At 39.4% G+C, this 27843-nt stretch overlaps 1 protein-coding gene and 1 long non-coding RNA gene across 3 annotated transcripts; one reads left to right on the top strand and one right to left on the bottom strand.

Moving 5' to 3' along the window:
* The first annotated feature begins 3749 nt into the window (after positions 1-3749).
* On the top strand, positions 3750-26563 carry LOC115213897 (eukaryotic translation initiation factor 3 subunit H). Of its 2 annotated transcripts, none has more exons than XM_036504474.1 (6): positions 3750-3903; positions 9363-9519; positions 14379-14546; positions 18047-18296; positions 24122-24287; positions 24604-24630. In XM_036504474.1, exons 1-6 carry the CDS (start codon positions 3844-3846, stop codon positions 24613-24615), a joined length of 813 nt encoding a protein of 270 aa, XP_036360367.1. In that variant the 5' UTR covers positions 3750-3843; the 3' UTR covers positions 24616-24630. The 2 variants fall into 2 exon arrangements, with proteins under 2 accessions (XP_036360367.1, XP_029638731.1); XM_029782871.2 differs by lacking the exon at positions 24604-24630 and adding an exon at positions 26259-26563 and having other exon boundaries at positions 3751-3903; positions 24122-24257.
* On the bottom strand, positions 21062-24173 carry LOC118764160. The gene is made up of 3 exons (XR_004999944.1): positions 24094-24173; positions 23422-23430; positions 21062-21072 (listed from the first exon to the last, which is right to left on the bottom strand). It is a non-coding gene; the product is annotated as an uncharacterized LOC118764160 (long non-coding RNA).
* Positions 26564-27843: the final 1280 nt, after the last annotated feature.

The raw sequence follows: 27843 nt of genomic DNA, 5'->3' as shown, positions 1-27843 counted from the left end.
CCTGATGCCAACAACCCCCAGAGTGTAGAGTGTGCATTTTGTGTGCCACTGGCATTGACTGCACTCTATTGGTGCTTTTTATGTGCCTTCAGCATGGGAGCCAGTCACGCAGCACTGGTATTGGCCATGCTCAAGTGGTGCTTTTTACATTGCACTGGCACAGGTGCCAGTCAGGTGGCACTGACATTAGCTGCAACTACAATTTCATTCCATTTACCAGGTCTTCTCAAGCACAACATATTGCCTGACAATTGGAGGGTTCTTTTAAAGGGGCCAGTTATGCGATACTAGCATTGGCCATGCTACAATCTCACTCGGCTTGCCAGGTCTTCTGAAGCACAGCATATCTCCAAAGGTCTTGGTCGCTTGTCATTGACTCTCTGAGGCTCAACGTTTGAAGGTTGTGCTTCATCACCGCTTCCCACGTCTTCCTGGGTCTACCTCTTCCACATGTTCCCTCCACTTATGGATGTGACACTTCTTCATGCAGCTCATCCATATGCAACACATGGCCATACCAGTGCAGTTGTCTCTCTTGCACACCCAATCTAATGCTTATGTCAAGCTTTTTTCTAAGGATACTTACACTCTGTCGTATATGCACACTGACATAACACGTCTAGCAGAGCATACTGGCTTCCTTTCTTGCAAGCTTACATATGTCCTCAACAGTCACAGCCCATGTTTTACTACTGTGTAGCATGGCTGTTTGCACACGTGTCATACAGTCTACTTTTCACTCTGAGTGAGAAGCTCTTTGTTACCAGCAGAGGTAGGAGCTCTCTGAACTTTACCCAGGCTATTCTTATTCTAGCAGCTATGCTCTCAAAGCATCCACCCCCACGTTACTGACTTGGTCACCTAGGTAATGGAAACTATCAACTACTTCTAGTTTTTTCCCCTGGCATGTGATGGAAGCTGTTTTCTGTACATCTTTGGTGTTTATTGCACCTGTGCATCTGCCACACACAAAAACCATCCTCCCAATTAACCTTCCTTTGATATTGCTGCACCTTTTATGCGTCCATAACTTACACCAAGTACATCATATGGAGTTTCTACCTACACCTTTTCTACAGATTGAGCAGGGCCATCTACCTGACGGGATTTATGGTTTATCTGCCTTCCTATTTATTAAGACTTAGGTTTTTGCTGTGTTGACTCTAAGGCCCTTCGATTCTAATCCTTGTTTCCACACCTGACACTTCTCTAGTTCTGGCAGTGACTCAGGTATTAGAGCAAGGTCATTAGCATGGAGGAGCTCCCAGAGGCAGCCTGTCTTGAATTCTCTGATTGCCTGGAGGACTTTGGTGAATAAGAGGAGCTGAGAACTGATCCTTGGTGAACCCCTACTTCTACCTGGATTCCTTCACTATACTCGTTGCCACCCTCACCTTACTGACAGCATCCCTGTACATGGCTTGTACAGCTCTCTCACCAACCACTCATCTATCCCTAGTTCCTTTATTTTAGAGTATTTATTGTTACTGTTGTATATACTATTATTCTTATTATCAGTAGCAGTAGAAGTAGTGAGTTGAGAAGACACTCAACAAGAAATTGAAACAAAAGTGAAAAAAGAAAGAAAAAATGGTTCCAAATTTTGTCCCAAAGCCAGCAATTTTAAGAGAATGTATTTAGTCGATTACATTGTTTCCAGTGCTCAAGTGGTACTTTCCGTTTACCATTTTGGTAAATTTATAGTTTTGCAACAGACTCAATTTCGGTAGTAAATAATTTTTGGGGTGCAATCGTCTTAGTTGACCTCGTAAGCTATCGGAAATGCATTTTTCCCTGCAGAAAACGGAGGGTGAGTTGGATCCTCGGAAATTCCCCTTTAAACCCAGTCTTCCGCGTTTTTTTTTTCGTTGCAATCGTCTTAATTGATTGACCTTATTTAATCGATCCTCAAAAGACAAGCTGAGCTCAGCAAAATTCGAACTAAGAACTTAAAGAGCTCAAAGAAATACTGATGAGCATTTTTTCCGAAGCACTGATGATTCTGTCAATAATAATAATAAGAAGAATAATTCTTTTCTACTCTAGGCACAAGGCCTGAAATTTTGAGGGAGGGGGCCAGTCGATTAGATCGATTCCAGTACGCAACTGGCACTTAATTTATCAACCCCGAAAGGATGAAAGGCAAAGTCGACTTCGGCGGAATTTGAACTCAGAACATAAAGACAGACGAAATACCTATTTCTTTACTACCCACAAGGGGCCAAACACAGAGGGGACAAACAAGGACAAACGGATTAAGTCGATTATATCGACCCCAGTGCGTAACTGGTACTTAGTTTATCGACCACGAAAGGATGAAAGGCAAAGTCGACCTCGGCGGAATTTGAACTCAGAACATAGCGGCAGATGAGATACCTATTTCTTTACTACCCACAAGGGGCCAAACAAAGACAGACAGATGGATTAAGTCGATTATATCGACCCCAGTGCGTAACTGGTACTTAATTTATCAACCCCAAAAGGATGAAAGGCAAAGTCGACCTCGGCGGAATTTGAACTCAGAACGTAACGGCTACGCATTTCGCCCGGCGTGCTAACGTTTCTGCCATTAATAATAATAATAATAAATAATAAAATTATTGTATACAGTGCTTAGGAGCAGTAGACGTCATGTAGGGAAAGTATTCATGCTTTCGAAAAACGTTCAAGCAGTTGTCTACCTCGGAAGCAATCTCATGTTTTCCCTTTAACATGCATAACAGAGAGATTCCCCACAACGACTGGAGTTTCAGTAACACAACATTTTCGTATTTCGTTTTTGGATTTGGTTTGCAAGATTCTCTATATGAATTCGTGTGTTGAAGCATATTCTATTGTGTCTGGGGAGAGTCAATGGATCTTTTCGGCTTGACCGGCAGTTTTTTCTAGCGGTGTCATATGAAATTGACACCCATAATTATGACCCTGGTATCGATCTATTGCATTTCAATCTGTTTTAGGGTTAGGGGGAAGGGTATCCTTTTTTTCTTCACAAATGTAAATAGACCCAATCTGCTTCTTAAACGAGGGACATATTCATACGGCAAAGAATGTTGTTAACCTCAATGGACGTCAGTGATTGGTTGAAATTTGCAGAAAAAACAACAACAAATATCTTACAAACTATAGGCGCAGGAGTGGCTATGTGGTAAGTAGTAGCTTGCTAACCAACCACATGGTCCCAGGTTCAGTCCCACTGCGTGGCATCTTGGACAAGTGTCTTCTGCTATAGCCCCGGGCCAACCAATGCCTTGAGTGGATTTGGTAGACGGAAACTGAAAGAAGCCTGTCGTATATATGTGTATGTGTTTGTGTGTCTGTTCCCCACTAGCATTGCTTGACAACCGATGCTGGTGTGTTTACGTCCCCTGTCACTTAGCGGTTCGGCAAAAGAAACCGATAGAATAAGTACTAGACTTACAAAGAATAAGTCCCGGGGTCAATTTGCTCGACTAAAGGCGGTGCTCCAGCATGGCCGCAGTCAAATGACTGAAACACGTAAAAGAGTATAGAATTTTCTCAATAAAGCCAAGAGAAAAAGATGTTTTAAAAACACATTCTACCGGTATACGAAGTTTAAAACTTTTTAGTTACCTAGAAATTATGTTAAAAACTGCAGTTCAAATCGAAAAGATCCCACTTTTTTCTTATTTTTATTTCCCTAAAATTTCCGTTGCCTCTTGCAACCTTTTCAATAGTTCTGACTCTCATAAATAAGGCACAAAAAAGAAAGTCACTCTCCGCAGAGACAACATTTTCGAAACTTGTGGGAAAGTCAGCTGACACATTTCCAACTTCCGGTCCCACAATCCGTCAGTACTTCCGCCTTTCTCCACCGCAAAAATGGCGACCAGAAAGTCTGCGAAAGAAAGCGTGATCGATTATGTCCAGATTGACGGGCTCGTAAGTAGTTTAATTCTGTTATATTATATATCCCGATTGATAAACCTGTAAGTGGTTAACTGTACTGTATTAGAAATTGATTGATTGATAATTAGTGCTGATCTACGTCACTAATTTCATCATTTATGTCTCCCACATCTAATTGTGACAAATGAAAGGGAAGGAGGAAAACGGAATTTGAAATTAAGAAAAAAGAAAAAAACCAGTCCTAGAATCGTAATTACTTTCGATAAAATAGGAATTCTGAAAAACCGAATGAAATGGAGTCTGTTCCTTTCTTCTTGAGGCCGGAGGGACGACTGTTTGAAAACTCCGGCGATTTCTCATCATTAGACACAAAAGACTTCACCTCATCATGTTATAAGGTGGCAGAGGTAAAGAATACGTACACCACCTGTTTTCGGCCTAACAATAACCCCGACCCTAAATCACCGTGTGTACGTATTTACGGTGCTACTTGACACCAGTGGTCTGGTCCCGGTGCGCGCACTCGCGTAGTCAAGCATCCGCGCTAGCTAGTCGTGACTAGTCGATCCTACAACGACTTGCGCGCACCGGGACCATTATTCGCTAGTAGTACCACGACTATCTAGCAATGTAAATAAAACACAAAATAAATGATTTTTTTTACACGAGTGGCTGTGTGGTAAGTAGCTTGCTAACCAACCACATGGTTCCGGGTTCAGTCCCACTGCGTGGTATCTTGGGCAAGTGTCTTCTGCTATAGCCCCGGGCCGACTAATCCCTTGTGAGTGGATTTGTTAGACGGAAACTGAAAGAAGACTGTCGTATATATGTATATATATATGCCTGTGTGTGTTTGTTCCCTAGCATTCCTTGACAACCGATGTTGATGTGTTTACGTCCCCGTCACCTAGCGGTTCGGCAAAAGAGACCGATAGAATAAGTACTGGGCTTACAAAGAATAAGTCCCGGGGTCGATTTGCTCGACTAAAGGCGGTGCTCCAGCATGGCCGCAGTCAAATGACTGAAACAAGTAAAAGAGTAAAGTAAATAATTTTTGGGCGTAACTTCGGTATAGGTACCGGATACATTTCAAGAAAGTGTTTTTTTTTATATATATATGGCGGGGTTAGGGGTGGGAGAAAAGGGTTTCTGTTATCTTCAGAAATGTAAACAAAGCCAGCACGAGTGCGCGCACCAGGACCACTGTTCGCTAGTAGTACCAATCACCGGGTGTACGTATTTTACTTTCGATGTTATCAGAATCGAATACTTAAATGCAGCGCTATGAAGACATTTTCTTTTTGATCATTTATGTTTTGGTAGAGACATTGTGTACATCAACAAAAGTAACCCTGAGAAAATTTTAAAAAATGTAATTATAGCCAAAAAGGGAACATTATGTAATCGGCCTTTATTAATTATTTCGCGTTTATTAGTCTCTCCTGCCCACCACTTGTGTTCAGATGTGTAAAGAAAATCCATCACTTTTGGACTTCTTGTGCAGCCCCAGGTCAGTCCTTATCGAGCAGAAAAAAAGACTCAGATGTGTTCCAGTCGTTATAGTAGAAGACACAAGTTTTTTTTTATTTAGTTTTAGACACCACTATGTGCTGGAAATAACAGCCAAAGACACGAGATTCCATTGTCTTTAGATTATTCTAGGAAGAGGGATGGGTCATGATAGTACACAAATAGACAGGCAGTGGTTGTGTATTGGGCCTTGTTACTTGTAATTTCTCCACTGACCAGTCCAGTTCTTTGTTGTGTATCCCCCCCTCCAAAATCAGCTCTGAGCAAGCAAACTTAAAATCACAGGCTTTCCAACTGTGATTATCTTCTGTTTTTCTTTTAACCCTTTCGTTACTCTATTTATTTTGAGCGCCTTACTGGCACCTGTGCTGGTGGCATGTGTAAAAGGATTCGAGCCAGGTCGTTGCCAGTACCTATTTCTTTACTACCCACGAGGGGTTAAACACAGAGAGGACAAACAAACGGATTAAGTCGATTACATCAACCCCAGTGTGTAACTGGTACTTAATTTATCGACCCCGAAAGGATGAAAGGCAAAGTTGACCTCGGCGGAATTTGAACTCAGAACGTAATGGCAGACGAAATACGGCTACGCATTTAGTACCGCCTGACTGGCCCCTGCGCCGGTGGCACGTAAAAAGCACCCACTACACTCTCAGAGTGGTTGGCGTTAGGAAGGGCATCCAGTTGTAGAAACTCTGCCAAATCAAGATTGGAGCCTGGTGCAGCCATCTGGTTCACCAGCCCTCAGTCAAAATCGTCCAACCCATACTAGCACGGAAAGCAGACGTTAAACGATGATGATGTGATCTGTGTTTCTCTCAATTATTTTAGATATAGCAAAGAATTTAGTAAAATAACTTGGTTATCATTAAGCTAGTGTTAGGAACATAAATTGTGGCTAAGGTTTGGTGGAAGGTTTTAATTAAAAACTTATGTAAACAAGACATTTATATTACAGAGCCAGAGGCGGATTCAGCCGGTTTGGTAAGGAAAGGGTTAAAACTATGTGGAACCTCACATTATCCAGTGTGATCTTCCTTGTCTTTTCAATCCATTTCTGGTTGCTATGCTTTCAAAGTGCCCACCAGCTAATATAGTAAAAGTTGCCACATACTTCTAGTTACAAAAGATATTCAAATGTAAGTTTGAGGAAAGATGTGTGGTGATTGTCATAAATGTGGGGTATTTTGTTTAGTCCTGATTGAGTGGACTTATGATTCTTATTTCTTTATTGCCCACAAGGGGCTAAACATAGAGGGGGGACAAACAAAGGGATTAAGTCGATTACATCGACCCCAGTGCGTAACTTGTACTTAATTTATCGACCCCGAAAGGATGAAAGGCAAAGTCGACCTCGGCAGAATTTGAACACAGGATGTAACAGCAAACGAAATACTGCTAAGCATTTCGCCCGGCGTGCTAACGATTCTGCTAGTTTACCACCTTGAGTGGACTTATGATTCTAGTGGGTGCAGTCTTTTATTCAGACACTGTTTATTGAGTGTTATGTTATTCCTCATGTTCTATTTCTAAAGAGAGTAAGGTATGATCTGAGGAATAATTTAGCTGCTATTTGTAGCAGGTCAAGCCGACTGTCAATGGCTCAACTTGCATCGTTGTCATTATTTTATATCTGCTTTTGCAGTTGGCATGGATTAGGTTAGACCTTTCCCCACTTGCAATTTCATCTAACACCCAAAATGCACTAGCGATAGTGCCGCATGAAAAGTGGTGGTGCTATGTAGAAAATATGCAGTAAACTCTGTAAAATGGTTAGCATTAGGAAGGGCATCCAGATGTAGAAACCAAGCCAAAACAGACTGGAACAGATTCCAATGTGTCCATGCTGCCAACAAAGCACGCGGAGTCCTGTTTTTGATTCGACGGTCATTCGGAATGCTCACAGCAGCCATATTCCTACTGCTCTATGTCATGCTGGTGAGACCCATATTGGAGTTCGGGATTCAAGCCTCTTCACCTTATCTCCTCAAAGACATACATCATCTTATTTCTTTATTGCCCACAAGGGGCTAAACATAGAGGGGGACAACATGGCTACCCACATGGTTCTTGGTTTCAAGCATTTGTCTTATGAAGAAAGGCTGAGGACGCTCGACCTTTATTCTCTCAAAAAACGCAGCCGCCATGATGATCTCATTCTTGCTCACAACATCATAAGTGGAAAGTGTAACCTCTCGAAAGAGCTGTTCTTCACTCCTGCTCCAGAGTGTGGGCTGCGGGGTCTCTCCGAAAAGCTCTATCTGCAACGATTTCATCTCACTTGAAGGAGAGGGGCTTTCTCCGTTCGGGTTGCAGATCCGTGGAATAAGCTGCCGGACGAGATAGTGAAGATGCCGACGACCGCTCGGTTCAAAGTCTCTCTTGACCAGAAATGGCCTGAACTCTTTGTATGACCACTCTCCCTGTACATAACTCCCTGTCCCCCTACATGGCCTTGCTTTTACTTTTTGAGCCAATAAAAATTGAATTGAATTGAAATTGAGTTGGAACTTGGTGTAGCTCCTGGTCTTGCCAGCTCCTGTCAAAGTGTCCAGTCCTTGCCAGCATGGAAAATGGATGTTAAATCATGTTGAATGATGATGATGATAATGATGATCATCATCATCGTTTAACATCTGCTTTCCATGCTAGCATGGGTTGGACGTTTTGACTGAGGTCTGGCGAACCAGATGGCTGCTCCAGGCTCCACTCTGATCTGGCAGAGTTTCTACAGCTGGATGCCCTTCCTAACGCCAACCACTCTGAGAGTGTAGTGGGTGCTTTTACATGCCACCAGCACGACAGCCACTCAGGCGGTACTGGCAACGGCCACGCACAGCATATTTCCAAAGGTCCTGGTTACTAGTCATTGCCTCGGTGAGGCCCAATGTGTAAAGGTCATGCTTCACCAGGTCTTCCTGGGTCTACCTCTTCCACAGTTTCCCTCAGCCGCTAGATTGTGGAACTTTTTCACACAGCTATCCATATTCATTCTCGCCACATGGCCATACCGGCACAGTCGTCTCTCTTGCACACCACATCTGATGCTTCTTTGGTCCAACTTTTCTCTCAAGGTACTTACACTCTGTCGTATATGCACACTGACATTACACATCCAGCAGATCATACTGGCTTTATTCCTTGCGAGTTTACGCATGTCCTCAGTAGTCACAGCCCATGTTCACTATCATGTAGCATGGCTGTTCGTACACATGTGTCATACAGTCTACCTTTTACTCTGAGCGAGTGATTGCCCAGGCTATTCTTATTCTAGCAGCTACACTTTCAGCGCACCCTCCCCCACTACTGACTTGGTCACCTAGGTAACAGATGCTGTCAACTACTTCTAGTTGGAATGTGGCGGAAGTTGTTCTCTGCACATTTTCAGTGTTTATTGCTCTTGTACATCTGCCACATACAAAAACTATCTTCCCAGTTAGCCTTCCTTTGATATTGCTGCACCTCTTATGTGTCCATTGCTTTCTTATGTGTCATATATATATATATGTGATACCAATGTCGGTGACAAGTAAGCGAACCATCTGATCGTGGCCGTTGCCAGCGCTGCCCCGACTGGCCTCCGTGCCGGTGGCACGTAAAAAGCACCATCCGTTCGTGGCCGTTTGCCAGCTCCGTCTGGCACCTGTGCGGGTGGCACGTAAAAAGCACCCACTACACTCACGGAGTGGTTGGCGTTAGGAAGGGCATCCAGCCGTAGAAACACTGCCAGATCAGACTGGGCCTGATGCAGCCTTCTGGCTTCACAGATCCCAGTTGAACTGTCCAACCCATGCCAGCATGGAAAGCGGACGCTAAATGATGATGATGATATATATATGTGTGCAAATGAAATTTATCATTAAGGTAAATAATTTCTTCTCAGTAATTTTGATTTCTTAAAATTTTCTGATTCCTTCCACTCAACTAGTGTTTATTGTTGTCTCTTTGTCTGATTTTAGGTTGTGCTTAAGTTAGTTAAACATTGCGTCGATGAAGGTTCCGGTGGAGCGGATTTTGTCCAGGGTGTCTTGCTGGGATTGGTTGTTGATAACCGACTGGAAATAACCAACTGTTTTCCCTATCCACGACATCAAGAAGAAGAAGAACTCGATGAGTGTAAGTAGAAATCCTGTTTCGTATGTGTTCTAGACAAAGCTGCCCTTCCTGGGCCTCTCAAAACATCTGATCTTGCAAACCTTTGTTGGTTACTATAGATATTACATGTGTAATATCTATATTTTTGTATACATTGTGTTTTTGTATACATTGTGTTAAAGCTATTTATTTGTTCTGCAGCACGTTCTAGGATCAGAAACAGACACTGCTTAAGCATCTGGCCCCCGTGCCAGTGGCACATAAAGAGCACCCATGCTGGTGGCACGTAAAGAGCACCCGTTACACCTGTGGTTGGTGTTTGGAAGAACATCCAGCTGTAGAAACCATGCCAAATCAGACTGGAACCTAGTACAGCTCTCAGGCTTACCAGTTCCAGTCAAACTGTCTAACCCATGCCAGCATGGAAAGCAGACGTTAAATGATGACCACACACACACACTTTATATATTATCCTCAGATTATGACACTTTTAATAAACATGCCCCATATAATAAAGACTTAAAAGAAGCTGGATATAACTCTAATATAAAATTCTTTAATTATTATGAACACATTAATAATCTATTATATAAAATCCGTTGTCTGTCTGTGTGTCTTCTAGGATCTCGGGCATCCTCCATCCGATTGCCCTCAAATTTGATATTAGATACTGACGGTATCAGGGTGTGTATAAGTCTTGAAAAAATTACAAAAATTGATTCCAGGTGAGAATGCAATCGATAAAGCTGTGGGATCGTGCAATTTGTATGCGCAAGTACATCAGCTGTTGCGATCGATACTATGCATATGCGAGAAAAATGCACGTGCAGTTTGCACAAAAAAAGCATCATCCTTTTCCATCTAGATTTACCTCCAGCTAAACCCATTTGCATGCATCGTTTTTGTCCTGCTTTTCTTCTGTCAACCTGTACATAACTGCACCTTCCATATTTTTGTTGTTTTAATAGTGGAGAATTTAAAATTAAAACTATGTAAAAATGTAATTACCCCCCCTTGATACTAATCACCTATAAACACCTATAGTTCCTTGCTATCTTCTTCCTCAAATCACCATTTTAGTACCAGCAAAACCAAAAAAAAAGAAGGAAGATAAATATTTGAACTTTTCTTGTTATTTATCAAATTTGAACACACACATTTTTATTGATGTTTAATCTTATATCTCACATTCTGTATTTGACATATACTTGATTTTATATGATTGATATATATATATACTAATTCATATTTATAATGTATAATTTATAAATTTTAATTCTTGATATTACAAAATATTTTTATTCTTAATTTCTAATTCATAATTTTTAATCCTTAATGCTTAATTGTATTGCTTATTTTAAAGGGATGTAAAATTAGATATATTTTGAAATAGAACCTGAAATAGAACTGGAATAATTGTAAATCTGATGATTACATATATGTATTTATATATGTATATATAATTATCGCTATGGACTCCATGTGGGCAGTCATCTAAGAGTTTTTGTTCATCTTGATGCTGACATAAGTTCCTTGTTTTTCCTGATGAGAAGGCGGCATAATGCACCCCTTATTCCTTCGAAATTAGGAATATGCAGCCTTCGAAACATATGTCAAGAATAAAGGAATTTTGTTAAATCGTCTTTCAACTCCATTCTTTCATTTATTTGTATTAAAAACACACAAATTTCCACACGAAACCACATGATCTCTGCCCTTGGCATGTAGCTTCAACCGTGTTTTTCTGACGTGAATTTGCTACCCAGGTATCGGTTAACCGAATTATCCATACTAAGATAATTCATTCAACTACTTATATATGTATATATATATATATATATATATATATAGGTATACAGTTGTGTATATGTATATATATATATGGTAATCTTCCAATACTGAAACACGTGTAGTTCCTTCATATTTAATATAATAAGTATTAACTAAAGTATGATATAATTAATGAAGTACACTATATAACTGGCAATTCAGGTTATATCCTTTAAGTGTTATTTCGTGATGTGCAAACTGATACCATGAGTTTACTGTCAGATATACCCATTAGGTTATTTTTGTATTATCTGAAATAGAATACTCACTTATTGATTAATCCCCAAAAATTGAATATTGACTTTTATCAGATACTTTGTATATTTATAGATGTATATATAAATAATGTGGCCGTAGCCAGCGCCGCATCGACTGGCCTCCGTGCCGGTGGCATGTAACAAACACCTCCGTGCCAGTGGCATGTAAAAAGCACCATCCGAGCATGGCCGTTCGCCAGCCTCGTCTGGCACCTGTGTCGGTGGCACGTAAAAAGCACCCACTACACTCACAGAGTGGTTGGTGTTAAGAAGGGCATCCAGCTGTAGAAACTCTGCCAGATCAGACTGGAGCCTGGTGCAGCCTTTGGGCTTCCCAGACCCCAGTTGAACTGTCCAACCCATGCTAGCATGGAAAGCGGACATGATGATGATGATGATACAATGAATAAGACCCCAAAGTATAATATGTAGATGCATATAACACTAGGGTTACACCTGTTTGATTTGGAAATTTGTTTTCCAAAATTATTTATATATATATATGTATGTGTGTGGGTGTGGGTGTGTGTGTGTGTGTAAATAGATATATACTTTTCGAAAGAAAATTATATATATTTCCAAAACTTACAGGGAAAAATTCAATTTAACAATTTAAAAAATCAAATTTCACATTATATAATATATGTATATAATTTAGAGAAAAACCTCTATGAAACAATTCAATAAAGAAAGATGTTATTCACACCATATAGAAAAAAAATGCTATAAAAAAACCTTATTCTAAAAATCAATAAAGTACAGTAAATAGTAGAAAAAAGACCACGCGTGTTTCTTGGCTATATTTTCAAATAGATAATAATAATAAAATCAATTCGATTTAAAATTAAATCGAACTAAAATTAATTCTATTTAAAAATATAGTCACTCATCAGGTCTAAGATAATGAATAATAAAAAATAATAATAGAATAAATGTACTTAGCTTATACTAATTATCAAATATATATAAAAAATACGTGTATTAACTATAAATAATCGAAAAGCATTTAACAATATTTCTTAAAATAACTTATCGAAGGATTTTCGTTAACTAAAACTTTAAATGTAAAACATAGAATTTAGTGTTTATAAGAAATATATCACATGAAAATATGGTGTAAATAGAATTTAGAGAAGAAATAAATAGAAAAATATGTATTTAAGCTATTAAAATTACAAATGTATTTTAGCTGTAAGAATAAGGAAAAAAAATTAACTTTAATATACCATTAACTGGAAAAATTCTAAAGTCTAAATAATTTAAATACTAATATGTAAAATACATTATATAATAAACTTAAATTAAGCTAAAATTCTATAATTTAATCTGTTTTCATTAATATATTTATTTATCTTATAAACATCTAATTTTCAACTTATTCTAATTATGTAATATAGACTATATAATCTCGTGCTAATTTCTACACATCTTACTAGTACAAATAATAACTACAACTATTAGTAACATAAAACAGGGTTTATATATATACACAAATTAGCTAAACTTATATAAGTAATTTAATTGATGTCCACATTTAATTTTTCGTTCATCTAGGGAATTAACCAAATTTTTATTATTACACTATGTGTAATAGTGCCCTCTATATAATATATATATATATATATAATGTGTGTGTGTGTGTGAAGTTGCTTGACTTAGTGTTTAGATCGTTGTGCTCATGGTTGTTAGATCGTGGGTTCAATTTGTGGACCAGGTGCTGCATTGTGTTCATTTCATGGTTGCTCCTGTTCACTCAACTGCAATAGAATAGCTTTCCTATTGGGGAAATGATCACCTGTTTGCCTAGCCAGTGGGGTGGTATCATTCAAAGGCTGAGACAAATCAAAGCGCATTGTGACCAGAGATGTATAAACTGCATCCAATAGTCTGGTCAAATTTTGTGATATATATATATATATATTATATATATATATATATATATAATAGTAATAATTATTATTATTTGAGGGAATATTATTCCTAACTTACAGGGAAAAATTCAATTTAGAAATACTAAATCAAATTTCACACAATATTATATATATATATATATATATAAATTAGAAAAAAACCATCTTTTATCAATTCAAAATGAACAATTAAATTACACCATCTAGAAAATTACATATAATAGAAATATTAAAATTAAAATAACAATAATATAACGATGATTAAGTAAATTGCAAAAAAAAAAAATTGTTGTTCTGCCAATTATATGTTTTTATTAATATTTTGCAATTTACTTAATCATCGGTATATTATTGTTATTTTAATTTTAATATTTCTATTATATGTAATTTTCTAGATGGTGTAATTTAATTATTCATTTTGAATTGATAAAAGGTGGTTTTTTTCTAACTTTTATATATATAAATATATATATATAAAGCATGATTTATTTGCGATCAGAGTTGTTGGAAAACTGAGGTGCTACTGTATATATAATGGGCACTCATGTACACATGCATTTCACCTTCCCATTATAACGGGGTTTCTTAATCATCATCTTCTGCATACCCTCATTACACCCCACCTTTTTTACTGTTTGCAGTTAGTGTGTGTCTGTCTGTAGTGTTTTCTATGCCTTTGTGCATGAATATACATCTATGTGTGTGTGTGTATGTATGTATGTATTACTATGTATGTTACCTGTGTGTATGTATATGCATGAAGGATACCGTCAACACCATCACTAAATAGGAAAAAGTGGAAAGAATGATGGCCTCTTAATCAGTGTTGTATCTCTTATTGTTGTTATCAGATTTAATGACTTTAAATATATATTTGTTTCAGTTCGTTATCAGATTGAGATCTTCCGTAACCTGCGCCATGTCAATATTGACCATCTCCACGTTGGTTGGTACCAGAGTACATATTTTAATTCCTTCATCAATCGTACTCTTGTCGACTCCCAGTATAACTACCAACACTCCATTGAAGAGTCAGTTGTGCTTATTTATGGTGAGTCATTATTCATGTTTTTTTTTATTTATTGTTTTTCATTTTCTTCCATTCAGAAAAATTTCTAAGGTTTTCATAAGTAGCTAATGATTTCAGCTGAGCTGGACCCTTCTTTTTAGACCCCACCCCTTCCAAAGCACTAGTAACCTTGAACCCTTTACTGCGACTACCGTTATTTTGTGTTCCTGCTGAAGAAATCGCTGTTTGCTCCAGTTCAGCAAACTGGAAACAGTTTTTGTGGTTAGTGATAGGAAGGGCCAACACAGTGATCCATCCTGGTCATGGTAATTAGCTGTAAAAATGACCCCATGCTTACTGTGATCAAGCTGGACTTGAGTAATTCCTAAATCTAATAAACTGGTTATGTCTCTGTTTGAGACCATATTTTTCATGACTTAATTTAGGAAGGGAATGAGATCACGACTTTTGTTTTAGAGTCTCTGTGACAGGTGGGAGAAAAAAAAAGAATACAAACTTCTTGTGAACACTTGGTCAAGATAGGCACCCTGAGAAGGTGGTAGGGTTAACAAGAACAGTTCCTCTAATGGGCTTTCCGACAGATTCCTTTGACCAAATTCTGCTTAGGAGGTTTTGTCAAGGCTATAGTAAAAGACAAGCTACTGTGCAGTATGATTTATAATTAAATGGTTCATCATCATCATCGTTTAACGTCTGCCTTTCATGCTGGAATGAGTTGGACGATTTGACAGGAACTGGTCAGGACTGCACCAGACTTTAGTGTCTGTTTTGGCAAGGTTTTTACAGCTGGATGCCCTTCCAAACACCAACCATTTTACAATGTGGACTGGATGCTTTTAAGTGGCACCTGCACTGATGGGGTCACCAAGTACTTGCAAGACGAAAAACTACTTTCAAGTTTGGAGGAGGTGATCTTGTGTCAGATGATGAAAGGTTATAGCGAGACAGAAACAGGTGCCTTGCAGTAGAGAAAGTACCAGGTTAGCTGGCCGGAAAGAGGGAGAGATCAGGAACGAAGACAGAAATAGGTGCGTTACCGCAAAGAAAATACGACCTGAGGAGAATGAGAATGGGAGACAACAGGATAGAGATGGTGGGAAAATGCCAGGCATACTCACAAAGGACGGGGATCAGAAAATATATGGGATGGTTGAGTAAAGGAAGAGAGAGATATAGATGGGGGCAAGTGCCAGGGCATACCCTTGAGGTTCAAATGCCATAATACGAGTGGCAGGATATTGCAAAGGAAGTGTGATCAAAGGGTATGGAGGTGGTGGAGTGAGTGGTGTAAAACCTGAGTATATATAGAGTCAAGGGGATACTGGATAGCATTGATGCAGAGGGATAAGGTCGTGAGGACAGGATTGGGGAGTGAGAGCTAGGCATAGTGTAGGAAGGAGGAAATGTTAGGAAAAGAAGAGATGTGAAGATGTAGATTGGTTTGTTGGGGTAGGGTGAGCGAAAAGTTTTCTTAAGTGTGGGTAGGACACATGGCACTTCAAGAACTCAGTTTCACTGATGTGGGCGGGTCTTCTCAAGAACTTCATATCACCATTGTCATTTCCTCTGTGAGACCCAACATCCTGAGATCAGTCCTTACCGCTTCATCCCACGTCTTCCTGGGCTTCCTCCTTCTGCAGGTACCCTTCACTTTCAATGAATGGCACTTCTTTCCTCATTCATACTCATCACATGTCCAAACCAACGTAGTCTTCTCTCTTGCATGCCACATGTGATTCCTCTTATGTCCCTCTTTTCTCTCAAAACATTTGCACTTTGTTGTACATGTGCACTGATGTTGCACATCCAATGCAGCATACTGCCTTCATTTCTCTCCAGTCTCTGCATGTCTTCTGCATTCAGAGCCCATGTCTCACTACCATGGAGTTTAGCCATTTGCACACAAGCACTGTATAGTCTTCCTTTCACTCTGAGAGAGAGAGTCCTTTTGTTGCCAACAGAGGTCTCTGAACTTCTCCACCCAATTCTTATTCTAGAAACAATACTTTCAGAGCATCATCCACCATTGCTAATTTGGTCACTTAGGTAACAAACAATCCACAACCTCAAGAGAGCCTCCTGGGCATTTGAGAGAATCTAATTCCCATGTGCTCTTTGTGCTTATTTTTCCTGGACATCTGCCACATATGACAACTTTATTAATCTACCTGTGATTCCACTGCATCTCTTATGTGTCCATAGTTTACACTGGGTGCAGCGAATGGAATTTCTTCTAGGGCCGTTTATCTGACAGAAAGAGAGTTTAATCTTCTTTCTTACTAACAACATCTTTGATTTTTGCTATCTTAACTTTAAGGCCCTTTGATCCAGGTTTTGTTTCCATACCTTGAATTTCCTCTCCAATTCTGCAATAAGAGCAAGGTCGTCATCATATTGCAGTTCCCATGGGTACCCAATTTTGAATTCCTCTGCGACGATCTGGAGGACTCTAATGAATAAGAGTGGGCTGAGAACTGAGCCCTGGTGGACCCCTACCTGTACACTGAATTCATTACTGTATTCATGGCTGACTCCCACCTTACTGACAACACTACTGTACATGGCTTGTACAGCTCTAACAAGCCACTCCTCTACTCCTACCTTCTTTAGAGACCACCTTATAACAGAGTGGGGAACTGTGTCGAAAGCTTTCTCCAAGTTGACGAAGGGTAAGTACAATGGCTTACTTTTGGTCAAGCACTTTTCCTGCAGCCGTCGCACTGGGAAGATGGCATCTGTGGTACCCTTCACAGATACAAAACCAAACTTCCTATCATCTGGTTTAGTTCTATTCCTAATCAATTGACCTATAACCCTCTCAGTAACTTTCATGACTTTGTCTAGCAATTTCATACTTCTGCAGTTGTTTCTATCTGTATTAGCTAGCTCTATACTGTCTACTGCCCAGCTCTGTACCATTTTTGCTCTCTATGACATAGCTAGTTCTCTACACCTCTACTCCATAACCCCCATCTCTGATGTATCTGCCAAAAATGTAACTGCTTGCTAACTTTAGTTCCTCCTTCTCCTCTGCCGCTGCCTCCACATCAACCTGCAGCAGCAGTCTACTTTCTGTGCTGTTATGGGTTGGGCAGATTGTCACAATCTAAGTCAATTCTTATTTAGAGCCACTGTCCTTCAAAATACGTCAAGGATCTCATCCCAAAGTTTTTATGTTAATATCTCACCAGCTCACCCAAGACTGAAGCAGTTTAAATTAAAACTATTTTTTCAGGAGATCTAAAGAAAATTTCAAAACAAATTTAATTATTCATTTTGAATTGATAAAAGGTGGGTTTTTTCTAATTTTTATATATATAAATATACGCTAAATGATGATGATTATATATATATATATATATATATATATATATATAAAGCATGATTTATTTGCGATAAGAGTTGTTGGAAAACTGAGGTGCTACTGTATATATAATGGGCACTCATGTACACATGCATTATAACGGGGTTTCTTAATTAAATTTCTGTATTAAATTTGTTGTTTTGACATTTTTCTTTAGATCCCCTGAAAACCTCTCAAGGGTTTTTATCCCTGAAAGCGTACCGTCTCACTGATGCCATGATGGAGTTTTACAGGGAAGGCGAATTCACCCCTGAATCAGTGAACAGGCTGAAGCTAAACTTTGAAAACATGTTTACCGAGATTCCCCTTGTTATCAAGAATTCTCATCTTGTTAATGTGCTTTTGTACGAACTGGAACAGAAGAAGCGCAATGGAGAAAACTACCAGTTTCTAGATTTGGCCACGAGGTATGGCACTTGCTTCTATTTAACTTGTTTCTTTGTGTGTGTGTGTGTGTGTGTGTGTGTGTGTGTGTGCATTTATGCTATTTAGATCCAGCTTGATCCTATGATCAAATGCGGGATTCCAGTTAAGACAGCCGAGTCTTGTTTTGTTTTAGCATGTGTGTCTATGTATAAATGGGGAGAGATTTATAAATAAGGAATTTATTTTTGAGGTTGAAGACGGGAAGGATGGCTTCCCTTTGATAGGGCACAGAGAGTGTGTCTATAGCCAGCTAGAGGAGGTGTCCTCCAGGGGCACCAATCTACAGTAGCACCCACCCTTAGGGGTTAGCCATATTCAAATGGTAAATATACTTCACGATGTGTTGCAGCTACTGTTTATACCTCGCTCAGGGATTTAGTTTTGAATTTATTTTTATTTTCAGTTATTTTTTTTCTTTTGAAGTTTAGTATTTCATCATCATCACCATCATCATTTAATGCCCGTTTCCCATGCTGGCTTGAATTGGATGGTTTGATATGAAACTGGCCAGCTTGGTAGCTGTCCAGCTCCAATTGTATGTTGTGACATGGTTTCTATGGCTGGATGCCTCTCCTAACACCATCCACTTAACCATTTTGTTACTAACCCAGCTGTAGCTGGCCGAAAAATTTTTTGGTTCATAAGACCAACCCGGCCATAGCTGGTCAAGCTTTCACTTTGTAAATAGTTGGTTTATAGTATCCGACATTGGTTGACGTGATATCTGAACTCAGTGAATTTTGGGAGATTTATTTCCACGTTTTTTGGCATCGATTTTTTTTCAACTTTGAAAATTGATAGGAGTTTCATGTTATCAAGCAGTGATTCTGAATTTAAATGTTTTTCAACGGAAAATAGGGAGATATCGAGAAAAAGAATGAATGAGGTACAAAAGCACGTGGTGTACAATAATGAATAGGATATTTCTATATCTGAAACTGAAGAAGCTGAAGATAGCGACAGCAAAGACGATTTTTACATCGGAATGAAGTAAAAACTTTAAAAATGTTTTTATTAGCAATTTTTCTGAAGAGATGGGGTCTATCCATAGTCTTTCTTAGGAAGCGAAACTGTTAGACTTTTATTTTTTACAGTGTGTGTGTTAAAAGCGATCACTGCAGAAACAAACTGTTACACAGAATGCAAACAAAACAGTATATGCCAAGAAAGCCCACGAAATGGGAGATCAAAGTTTGGAAAATTTGTGAAGCAAATACTGGGTACTGCTGTGGATTTAGTTTTTATACAGGGAAAATAATGTTAGTCAGCATGGCCTAGGGTACGATGTGGTCTGGAATTTATCACTTCTATACCATAACCAAGGCCGTATATTATTTTTTGACCAATTTTTTTTAGTTCGGTCAAACTTGCAGTGGATTTAGGTGGATTCCAGTATTTCAGTTTATTCAACCTTTATGGTACACCTGTTCAGTTGTGCATTAAATTCAACTGATGATCTAATGATGTGCACAATTCTTCTATATCAAAATTTTGTTGCATACCCAATTGAATATTAGCTGATGATTCATTTTCTATGGTGATGTTTAAACAAAATTTTAATATTTTTACCTTTTACTCAGTTTACCCGGATTTACCTGTAATTAGAGTTACTTTGAGACAAAAGTTATGCAATAGAATTGATTATGAACCCTTTCTTTAATTATGTTCCATATATCACATTAATATATTAAGTAAAAAAGTTACAGCTGTTTAATGAAACTAGTCTAAATTCATGATTATTTTAGAATTTAATTGAAACTCATGAGGAGTGTATTTAGTAATGAAAGGGTTAACAGAGTTTGCTGGGTGCTTTTTACATGCCACTGGCTTAGGTGTGTTTACGCAGCATTGACACAGGTACATTTTATGTGGCACTGACACCTGAAAGGACAAGCCTGTTTGTGTGGAAAACAGCAATTTTACTTAGCTTGATGCGTCTTATGAAGTACAGCAAATTGCCACAAGCCCCTGGTCCCTTGTCATATTCTCAGTAAGATTTAGCATCCAAAGATACTGTCTTACCTCTTCATTCCACATCTTCCTGAGTCTACCCCTTTTACAGGTTCCCTCCACAATTAGGACTTGGTATTTCTTTATGCAGCTGTCCTCATCCAAATGCATAAACCAGCACGACCTTCTCTCATGCACACAACATCTGATACCTCTTATACCGAGTATTCCTCTTAAATCATTTACATTCTATCGTGTGTGCACACTGACATTACCCATCCAGTTGCAAGTTCTCTGTAATCAAAGCCCATGTGTCACTGCCCTGTAACATAGCTGTATGTACACAGGCATCGTGCAATCTGCCATTCACTCTGAGGGAGTTACCAACAAATGTAGAAGCTCTCTGTACTTTGCCCAAGCTGTTCTTATTCTAGTGACGTCCTCCACTACTGCTAACTTGGTCAGCTAGGTAACAGAGGCTATCTACTGCTTCTAAGATTCCCCTGAGCATTTGAGGCAGTCTATTGTCTGCTCATATTGTACCCGCACACTTGCCACACACAAAGACACTATTCTCAGTTAACTTTCCTGTCATATTGCTACACATCTTATGTGTCCAAAGCTTGCACTGGGTACAATGTATTGAGTTTCTACCAACACCCTCCTTACATATTGAGCTGGGTCATCTCCTGAAGAGATTTGGGATTTGTTTGCTCTCCTACTTACTAGGACTTTGGCTTTTGCTAAATTAACTCTAAGGCTCTTAGGTACCAGGCCTTGCTTCCACATCTGAAATTTCTTCTCTAGCTCCGTTTGTGATTCAGCTGTAAGAACAAGGTCATCAGCAGAGGAGCTCCCAGGGACAGCTGATGTAGAATTCCACTGTTAAGGCCTGGAGGAGTAAGATAAACAAGAAGGGGCCGAGAACTGAACCTTGGTGAATCCCTACCTGTACCCTGAATTCATTGCTATACTCATTGCCAAACTTCACTTTACTTGCGGCATCCCTGTACATGACTTGTACAGCTCTCACCAACCACTCATCTATCCCTAGCTTCTGCATTGACCACCAGATAAGGGAGCGGGGGACCTTGTCAGAGGCTTTCTCCATGTTGATTAAAGCCAGCTACAGAGGTTTATTTTTATCATTTTGTTTAAACACCAAGAAATTTGATTAAAGTGAAATTATAGTTATGTATGCCCTATTTCCTTTTACCCAAGGGGACATAAGTAAAGGTACCCATTGTCATGATGGGTATCATCACTCTTGTATTATTATGAGGAATGAACTATGGTTAAGGCACAGACATGAGTGTGTGGTTAGGAAGTTTGCTTTATGACCACATGTGGCAGTTTGGGCGAGTGTCTTCTACTATACAACTCTGAGCTGAATAAAAGTTCTTTGTGAGAGTTTGGTAGACAGAAACTGAAAGAAGCCTGTTGTGTGTGTCTGTGCTGATATATGCATTTCTGAGAAAATCACTCAGCTTCACGTGGTCATATTTCTGTCACTTCCCTGTTAACGAGCCATGCACAAGCTTTGCACCTTTGAAAATGTGTAGAATAAGATATTTCTTATTTGAGAAACAAGTAATGGTTACCAATAAGAGGGGGTACATGTGGGTGTAGAAGAATGCCTCGATGATTCCTATAACCCCTGCAAACAGAACAGATTACATAAAAACAAAAGGCGGGTCCAATCATTTCTCTTGACTAAAATTGATTCAGTAAAAATCTCTTGAGATTTGATGAAGATAAAAGATCAAAAATATTCTTGGATCAGTAAAAGTGAAGCAGATTTCATTTGATTTCCAGTTTTGTGAAGTTTACCTTTGAATATGTTAACATTTGGTAAATTTCACATCTCTTTCACTGTGGACAGTTGGTTTGATATTTGGTACAATAATCTCTATGTAAAAAAGTAGGATTCTAGAGATTATTTCATCTCATGCCATGGATAATCCTCTAATGACAAGCACGATATGACAATGGGTAACTTTGGAAGTGTACTTGTGCCACCATGGGGTAATGTCAGAAAATATGACATATATACAACTAGCACCTTGATCCGGCACGCCTGGTCATAGTGCTAGTGCATGCATATACAGTTGCGTGCATGCGCACATACACGCGAGTACTGTCCAAATCTCCGACCAATCCGATATAGCTAGCTGGCATTCAATTGGCGTATCAAGTTTTGGGCATTTTGATTGGGTTTTGGATAGAAAATTCACAAAAAAAGTCACTTCTATTGATTTTTTAATGGCTTTGTGGGGTGATTGGGAAAATGTAAAGATGTGCACGACCAACCTTTGACGGTTTTGAATAACCATAAAAAGTGCAAGCCCTCTAACTGAAAAATTGTGGATTTGTATAAAGGACACGCACACACAGAGGCATTTTGCCGTTTATATATATAGAGATAATTATTTAATTTTTTATCAGAATTGTTGATGCTTCTACAAAATGATGAAATGAATTCTAATTTCAAAAGAAAAATATTACTATAAAATATCAAAACCAATTTCTCGTTTGTCTAATTTGTTCCATAACTTCTATTTCCTCCTCCTCCTCCTCTTCTCTCTTCTGCCTCTCCTCTTCCTCCATCACCACTGTTTTTCTGTGTCGAGAGCTTTCTTTTTACTCTTTGCCTGGCATCAAACCTCCTATATACATTCTTCCATTTTTATGCTGACACACTATATATATCTCTCTTTTCTATATAATGTAAAATAAAAACAATAAAAACCAACCTACTGACCAACTTTTTTTTATATTAGCAATTTTTAGATGGGGATAAACCCTGTTGTAACATAGTAATGCAATTCTAATGATTAGCAGAAGAGCTGTTGTGAATATATTATTGTGAAACACTTGACAACAGTTCTGATGACTAATTCTTTGATAGCAACCTGTCTAAGGCCTCTCCTGGTTCTCTGATACAAACTTCTTGTTTTAAAGTGATGTTAATTAACCCTTTCATTACTGTGGAGGCGCAATGGCCCAGTGGTTAGGGCAACGGACTCGCGGTCGTAGGATCGCGGTTTCGATTCCCAGACCGGGCGTTGTGAGTGTTTATTGAGCGAAAACACCTGAAGCTCCACGAGGCTCCGGCAGGGGATGGTGGTGATCCCTGCTGTACTCTTTCACCACAACTTTCTCTCACTCTTACTTCCTGTTTCTGTTGTACCTGTATTTTAAAGGGCTGGCCTTGTCACTCTCTGTGTCACGCTGAATATCCCCGAGAACTGCGTTAAGGGTACACGTGTCTGTGGAGTGCTCAACCACTTACACGTTAATTTCACGAGCAGGCTGTTCCGTTGATCGGATCAACCGGAACCCTTGTTGTCGTAATCGACGGAGTGCTTCCATCCATCCACTGTATTTATTTTGAGATGCTCTGTATTTCTTTCAGTCACTATAAATATAACAAAGAATTTAGTAAAATAACTTAGTTAACATTAAGCTAGTGTTAGGAACATAGATTGTGACTAAGGTTTGGTGGAAGATTTTAATTCAAAACTTATGAAAACAAGGCATTTGTACTCAGAGCCAGAAAGGCTTCATGTTAATTTATGTTCTAAACACCAGTAAATTAATAATGACAAAGTTATTTTGCTAAATTCATTTTTTAAAATTAATTGAAACAAAAGGAAGTGTATTTTAACAGGAATATGGTAACATTAGGGTTAAAAGGACAGCTCTTATCCTGTGAAGTATTGTAAATGAGATTCAATGGTCAGTCATAATGTGTTCTGTACTACACCAGGTTTGTAGCATTATTGTGTGCTGTTGAAGAAACTGTTCCTTACTGAGAAAATAATTGACTATATACATTGTACTTTTCTATTTGTAGCTCCATGTTAGAGAAGAACTTGCGTCAGTTGATTGAATGCGTTGATGATGTGGCAGCTGACACCAACAAATATTTGACGTTCCAGAAACACTTCCAAAGGCAGCAACAAGCCAAGCAACAGTATCTCCACAAAAGGGTAACCCTCTCCAAGACATTCCTTCTCTTCATTATCATCATCATTGTTTCACGTCCGTTTTCCATGCTAGCATGGGTTGGACGGTTCGACTGGGGTCTGTGAAGCCAGGAGGCTGCACCAGGCTCCAGTCAGATCTGGCAGTGTTTCTACGGCTGGATGCCCTTCCTAACGCCAACCACTTCGTGAATGTAGTGGGTGCTTTTTACGTGCCACCGGCACAGGGGCCAGAGGAGACTGGCAAACGGCCTCGATTGGTTGGTGCTTTTTACGTGCCACCGGCACAGGTGCTAGGGGAGGCTGGCAACAGCCACGATTGGTTGGTGGTTTTTATGTGCCACTGACACAGAAATTTAGTTAATCCTTTTAAATAGCAATCACTGTCCTTTACTCGTTAGAAACTACTCAAATTAAAATGGTACTATTTATACTTAAAACTTCACCAAAATTTTAATATTTAAATTGGGTTATTGTGAATTTAAGGGTGAGTGTGGCTGGTCCTTATTTTTGGAATAATTTGGGAAAATGACAGCCAAAGTTGACTGTGGCAAGATCTGAACTCTGAATGTAAAGAAACAGAACCAAGTTGCAGTTTCCAGAGTAAAGGGTTGAACGAACCGTTTACTATGTAAGAGGATGGGCATCTGTGCTCTTTTGTGCATGTCAGTACAGTTGATGGTTCCTGACTTGCTTGTTTTGTCTGTGTCAGAAATTAGGAAGAATTGGTGCATTGGTAGAACAACTGACAATGTCTTGTGCTTACAATCTCATTGGGGTTAGTTTTTGCCTTTCATTCTTCTGCGGTTGATAACATACTCAGTCAAGAACTAGGGTCAGTATAATTCATAGCTCCTCCCCATTCCAAATTTCAGGCATTGTGCCTAAATTAGAAGAAAAAAAAAATGAATCACCACCACCACCATCATCATTGTGGAGCCGCAATGGCCCAATGGTTAGGGCAGCGGACTCGCGGTCGGAGAATTGCGGTTTCGATTCCCAGACCGGGCATTGTGTGTGTTTATTGAGCGAAAACACCTAAAGCTCCACAAGGCTCCAGCGGGGGGTGGTGGCGACCCCTGTTGTACTCTTTCGCTCCAACTTTCTCTCTCACTCTTTCTTCCTGTTTCTTGTCCCCGACTTTCTACACAAACGCTGAGCCTGGATGCGGTGTCGGGGGTTGACCTGCTTTCTCTTCTGCGGGTCTTACGAATAGCAAAGGACCACGTTTCGGACTTCTCCCACTGGACGAAGACCACTACGCTCAACAGCAACATCATCATCATTTAATTTCCATTGTCCATGCTGGCATGGGTTATACACTTTGACAAGAGCTGGTAAGCTGAGGGGCTGCACCACACTCCAGTCTTATTTGGCATGGTTTCTACAGCTGGATTCCCTTCCTAATAATTCTCATTTTGACACAGGGCCAGCAATTTTAGGGTTGTGGTAGGGCTACTTGATTACATCAACCCTAATACTTTACTAATGCTCATTGTATTGACCCTGGGAAGGTGAAAGCCAAAGTTGACTTCAGTGGAATTCGAACCCTGTGTGATGAGCTGGTAGAAATGGTGTTAAGCTTTTGTCCAACACTAATAATTCTGTGAGCGTAGTTCTGCTGCTGGTGATTGTTATTCGGAAGATGGATTAGCAGAAGCATTTCTGTTGGACGAAATGGTGTGTGCTGCTTGTCTGTGTGCCTTATGTTCCGAATTCAAATTTCACAGTGATCTGCTTTGCCATTCCTCCTCATCTGGGGTCAGTGAAGTAAAATACATGTCAAATACTGGAGTCAGTGTAATCGGCAAAACCTGTCCCTTTAAATTTCTGGCCACATGCTTACCTTAGAAACAATTCTTAAGGTTGTTTGCTTGGATGAATTGTTAATGCTGGGCAAAAGACCTTGCAGTATTTTAAATTGACTTGTCTCCTTTCCTCAAAATTGCTTGCCTCATGTGAAAATCAGAATTATTATTATTATTATTATTATTATTATAATTTCAGCAACAAGAAATGAATGCTCGTGTAGCAAAAGGTGAACCACCGTTGCCTGAAGAGGACATTAACAAGCTGTTTAAACCGATCCAACCACCGGTACGTTTGGAAACTATGTTAATAGCTGGACAGATTGACTATTACTGTACGCAAATAATGGACTTCACTTCACATAGTTTTGGGAAATTATTCATGGCCGACAGTTTGCAAAGGGTCAACAATAATCTCAACTAAGGGCTACACTGTCTTAGTGCTTCTTAGTTGACCCTGTTGAATGTTTCAAATAAAGAGAGCTCAGCAATGTAATAAAGGTGCGATTCTTTTTCTTTATTTATTCCATGAAAATCTCTGAAATTTGGGGAAAAAAATCTGTCAAATTTTATTTAGAAATTATAAGAGTTTCACTTGTTTAGGGTTTAACCCTTTAGTGTTTAAACCGGCCATATCAGGCCAAATTTGTCTTCCTGTTTTATGCTCAAACCAGCCAGCTCTGACCTCTCACACCTATCCTACAAAGTCATTTTAAAATTAAACAGGGACATCATCAAAACCTCAGAGTTACAAGATGCTGTACAATTAATTTAAAACGATGTGATTAAAAGGGTTTACATTTGACAGAGTAATCATCATCATCATCATCATCATCATCGTTTAGCGTCCGTTTTCCATGCTAGCATGGGTTGGACGGTTCTACTGGGGTCTGTGAAGCCAGAAGGCTTTATCAGGCCCAGTCAAATCTGGCAGTGTTTCTACGGCTGGATGCCCTTCCTAATGCCAACCACTCCGAGAGTGTAGTGGGTGCTTTTTACGTGCCACCCGCACGTAATCTGAATGCTAAAGGGTTAAGATGTGGGTTTTACATAGTTACCCTGCAATTCAGTCCCAATCCATCAAGCTTATGAAATATAATTTACATGCACTACATCTGGTGTGTGTGTATATGTGCAGACACACACACACAATCATCATCATCATCATCCTGTAACGTCTGTACTCCATGCTAGTATGGGTTGGAGAGGAGCTGGCCAGTTGGGGAGTTGCACCAGGCTCCTGTTGTCTCTTTTGACATGGCCTGTCTATGGCTGGATGACGCCCTTCCTAATGTGCCAACCACTTCACACAGTGTGTGGATTGGGCGCTTTTATGTAGCACTAACTTGCTGATATGGGTGCTTTTTACCAGGCACCATCACCCACGATGTCAGGGACACTCAGCTGAAGAGGGATGCAGGGAACATGTCTGAATGCAAGGACAACCATGGTTTCATTTAGTTTTTTTGAGGTCTTCTCAAGCAAACTGCCACAAGTCTCGGTCCCTTTTCCTCTCTGTGAGGCCCAACATCTGAAGGCCTTTTCTCTCCACTTCATCCCATGTTTTCCTGGGTTTACCTCTTCCAGAAGTTCTCTCCACATCTGTCTGTCAGTCTCTCTTTATATACATACATACATGCATGCATATATACATACAAATAAAACCCAGGCCATAGAAAATGGACATTAAATGATGATGATATACATTTGTTTGCATATATATACATGTATAAATATATTTGTGTATATATATGTCTATCCCTCTCTCTCTTTCGGAGAGGCAC

The sequence above is a fragment of the Octopus sinensis genome, linkage group LG7 (genome assembly GCF_006345805.1).
Source record: "Octopus sinensis linkage group LG7, ASM634580v1, whole genome shotgun sequence".
NCBI lineage: Eukaryota > Metazoa > Mollusca > Cephalopoda > Octopoda > Octopodidae > Octopus > Octopus sinensis.
The sequence above is the reverse complement of the archived record's forward strand: the minus strand, read 5'-3'. Positions and strand labels throughout refer to the sequence as shown.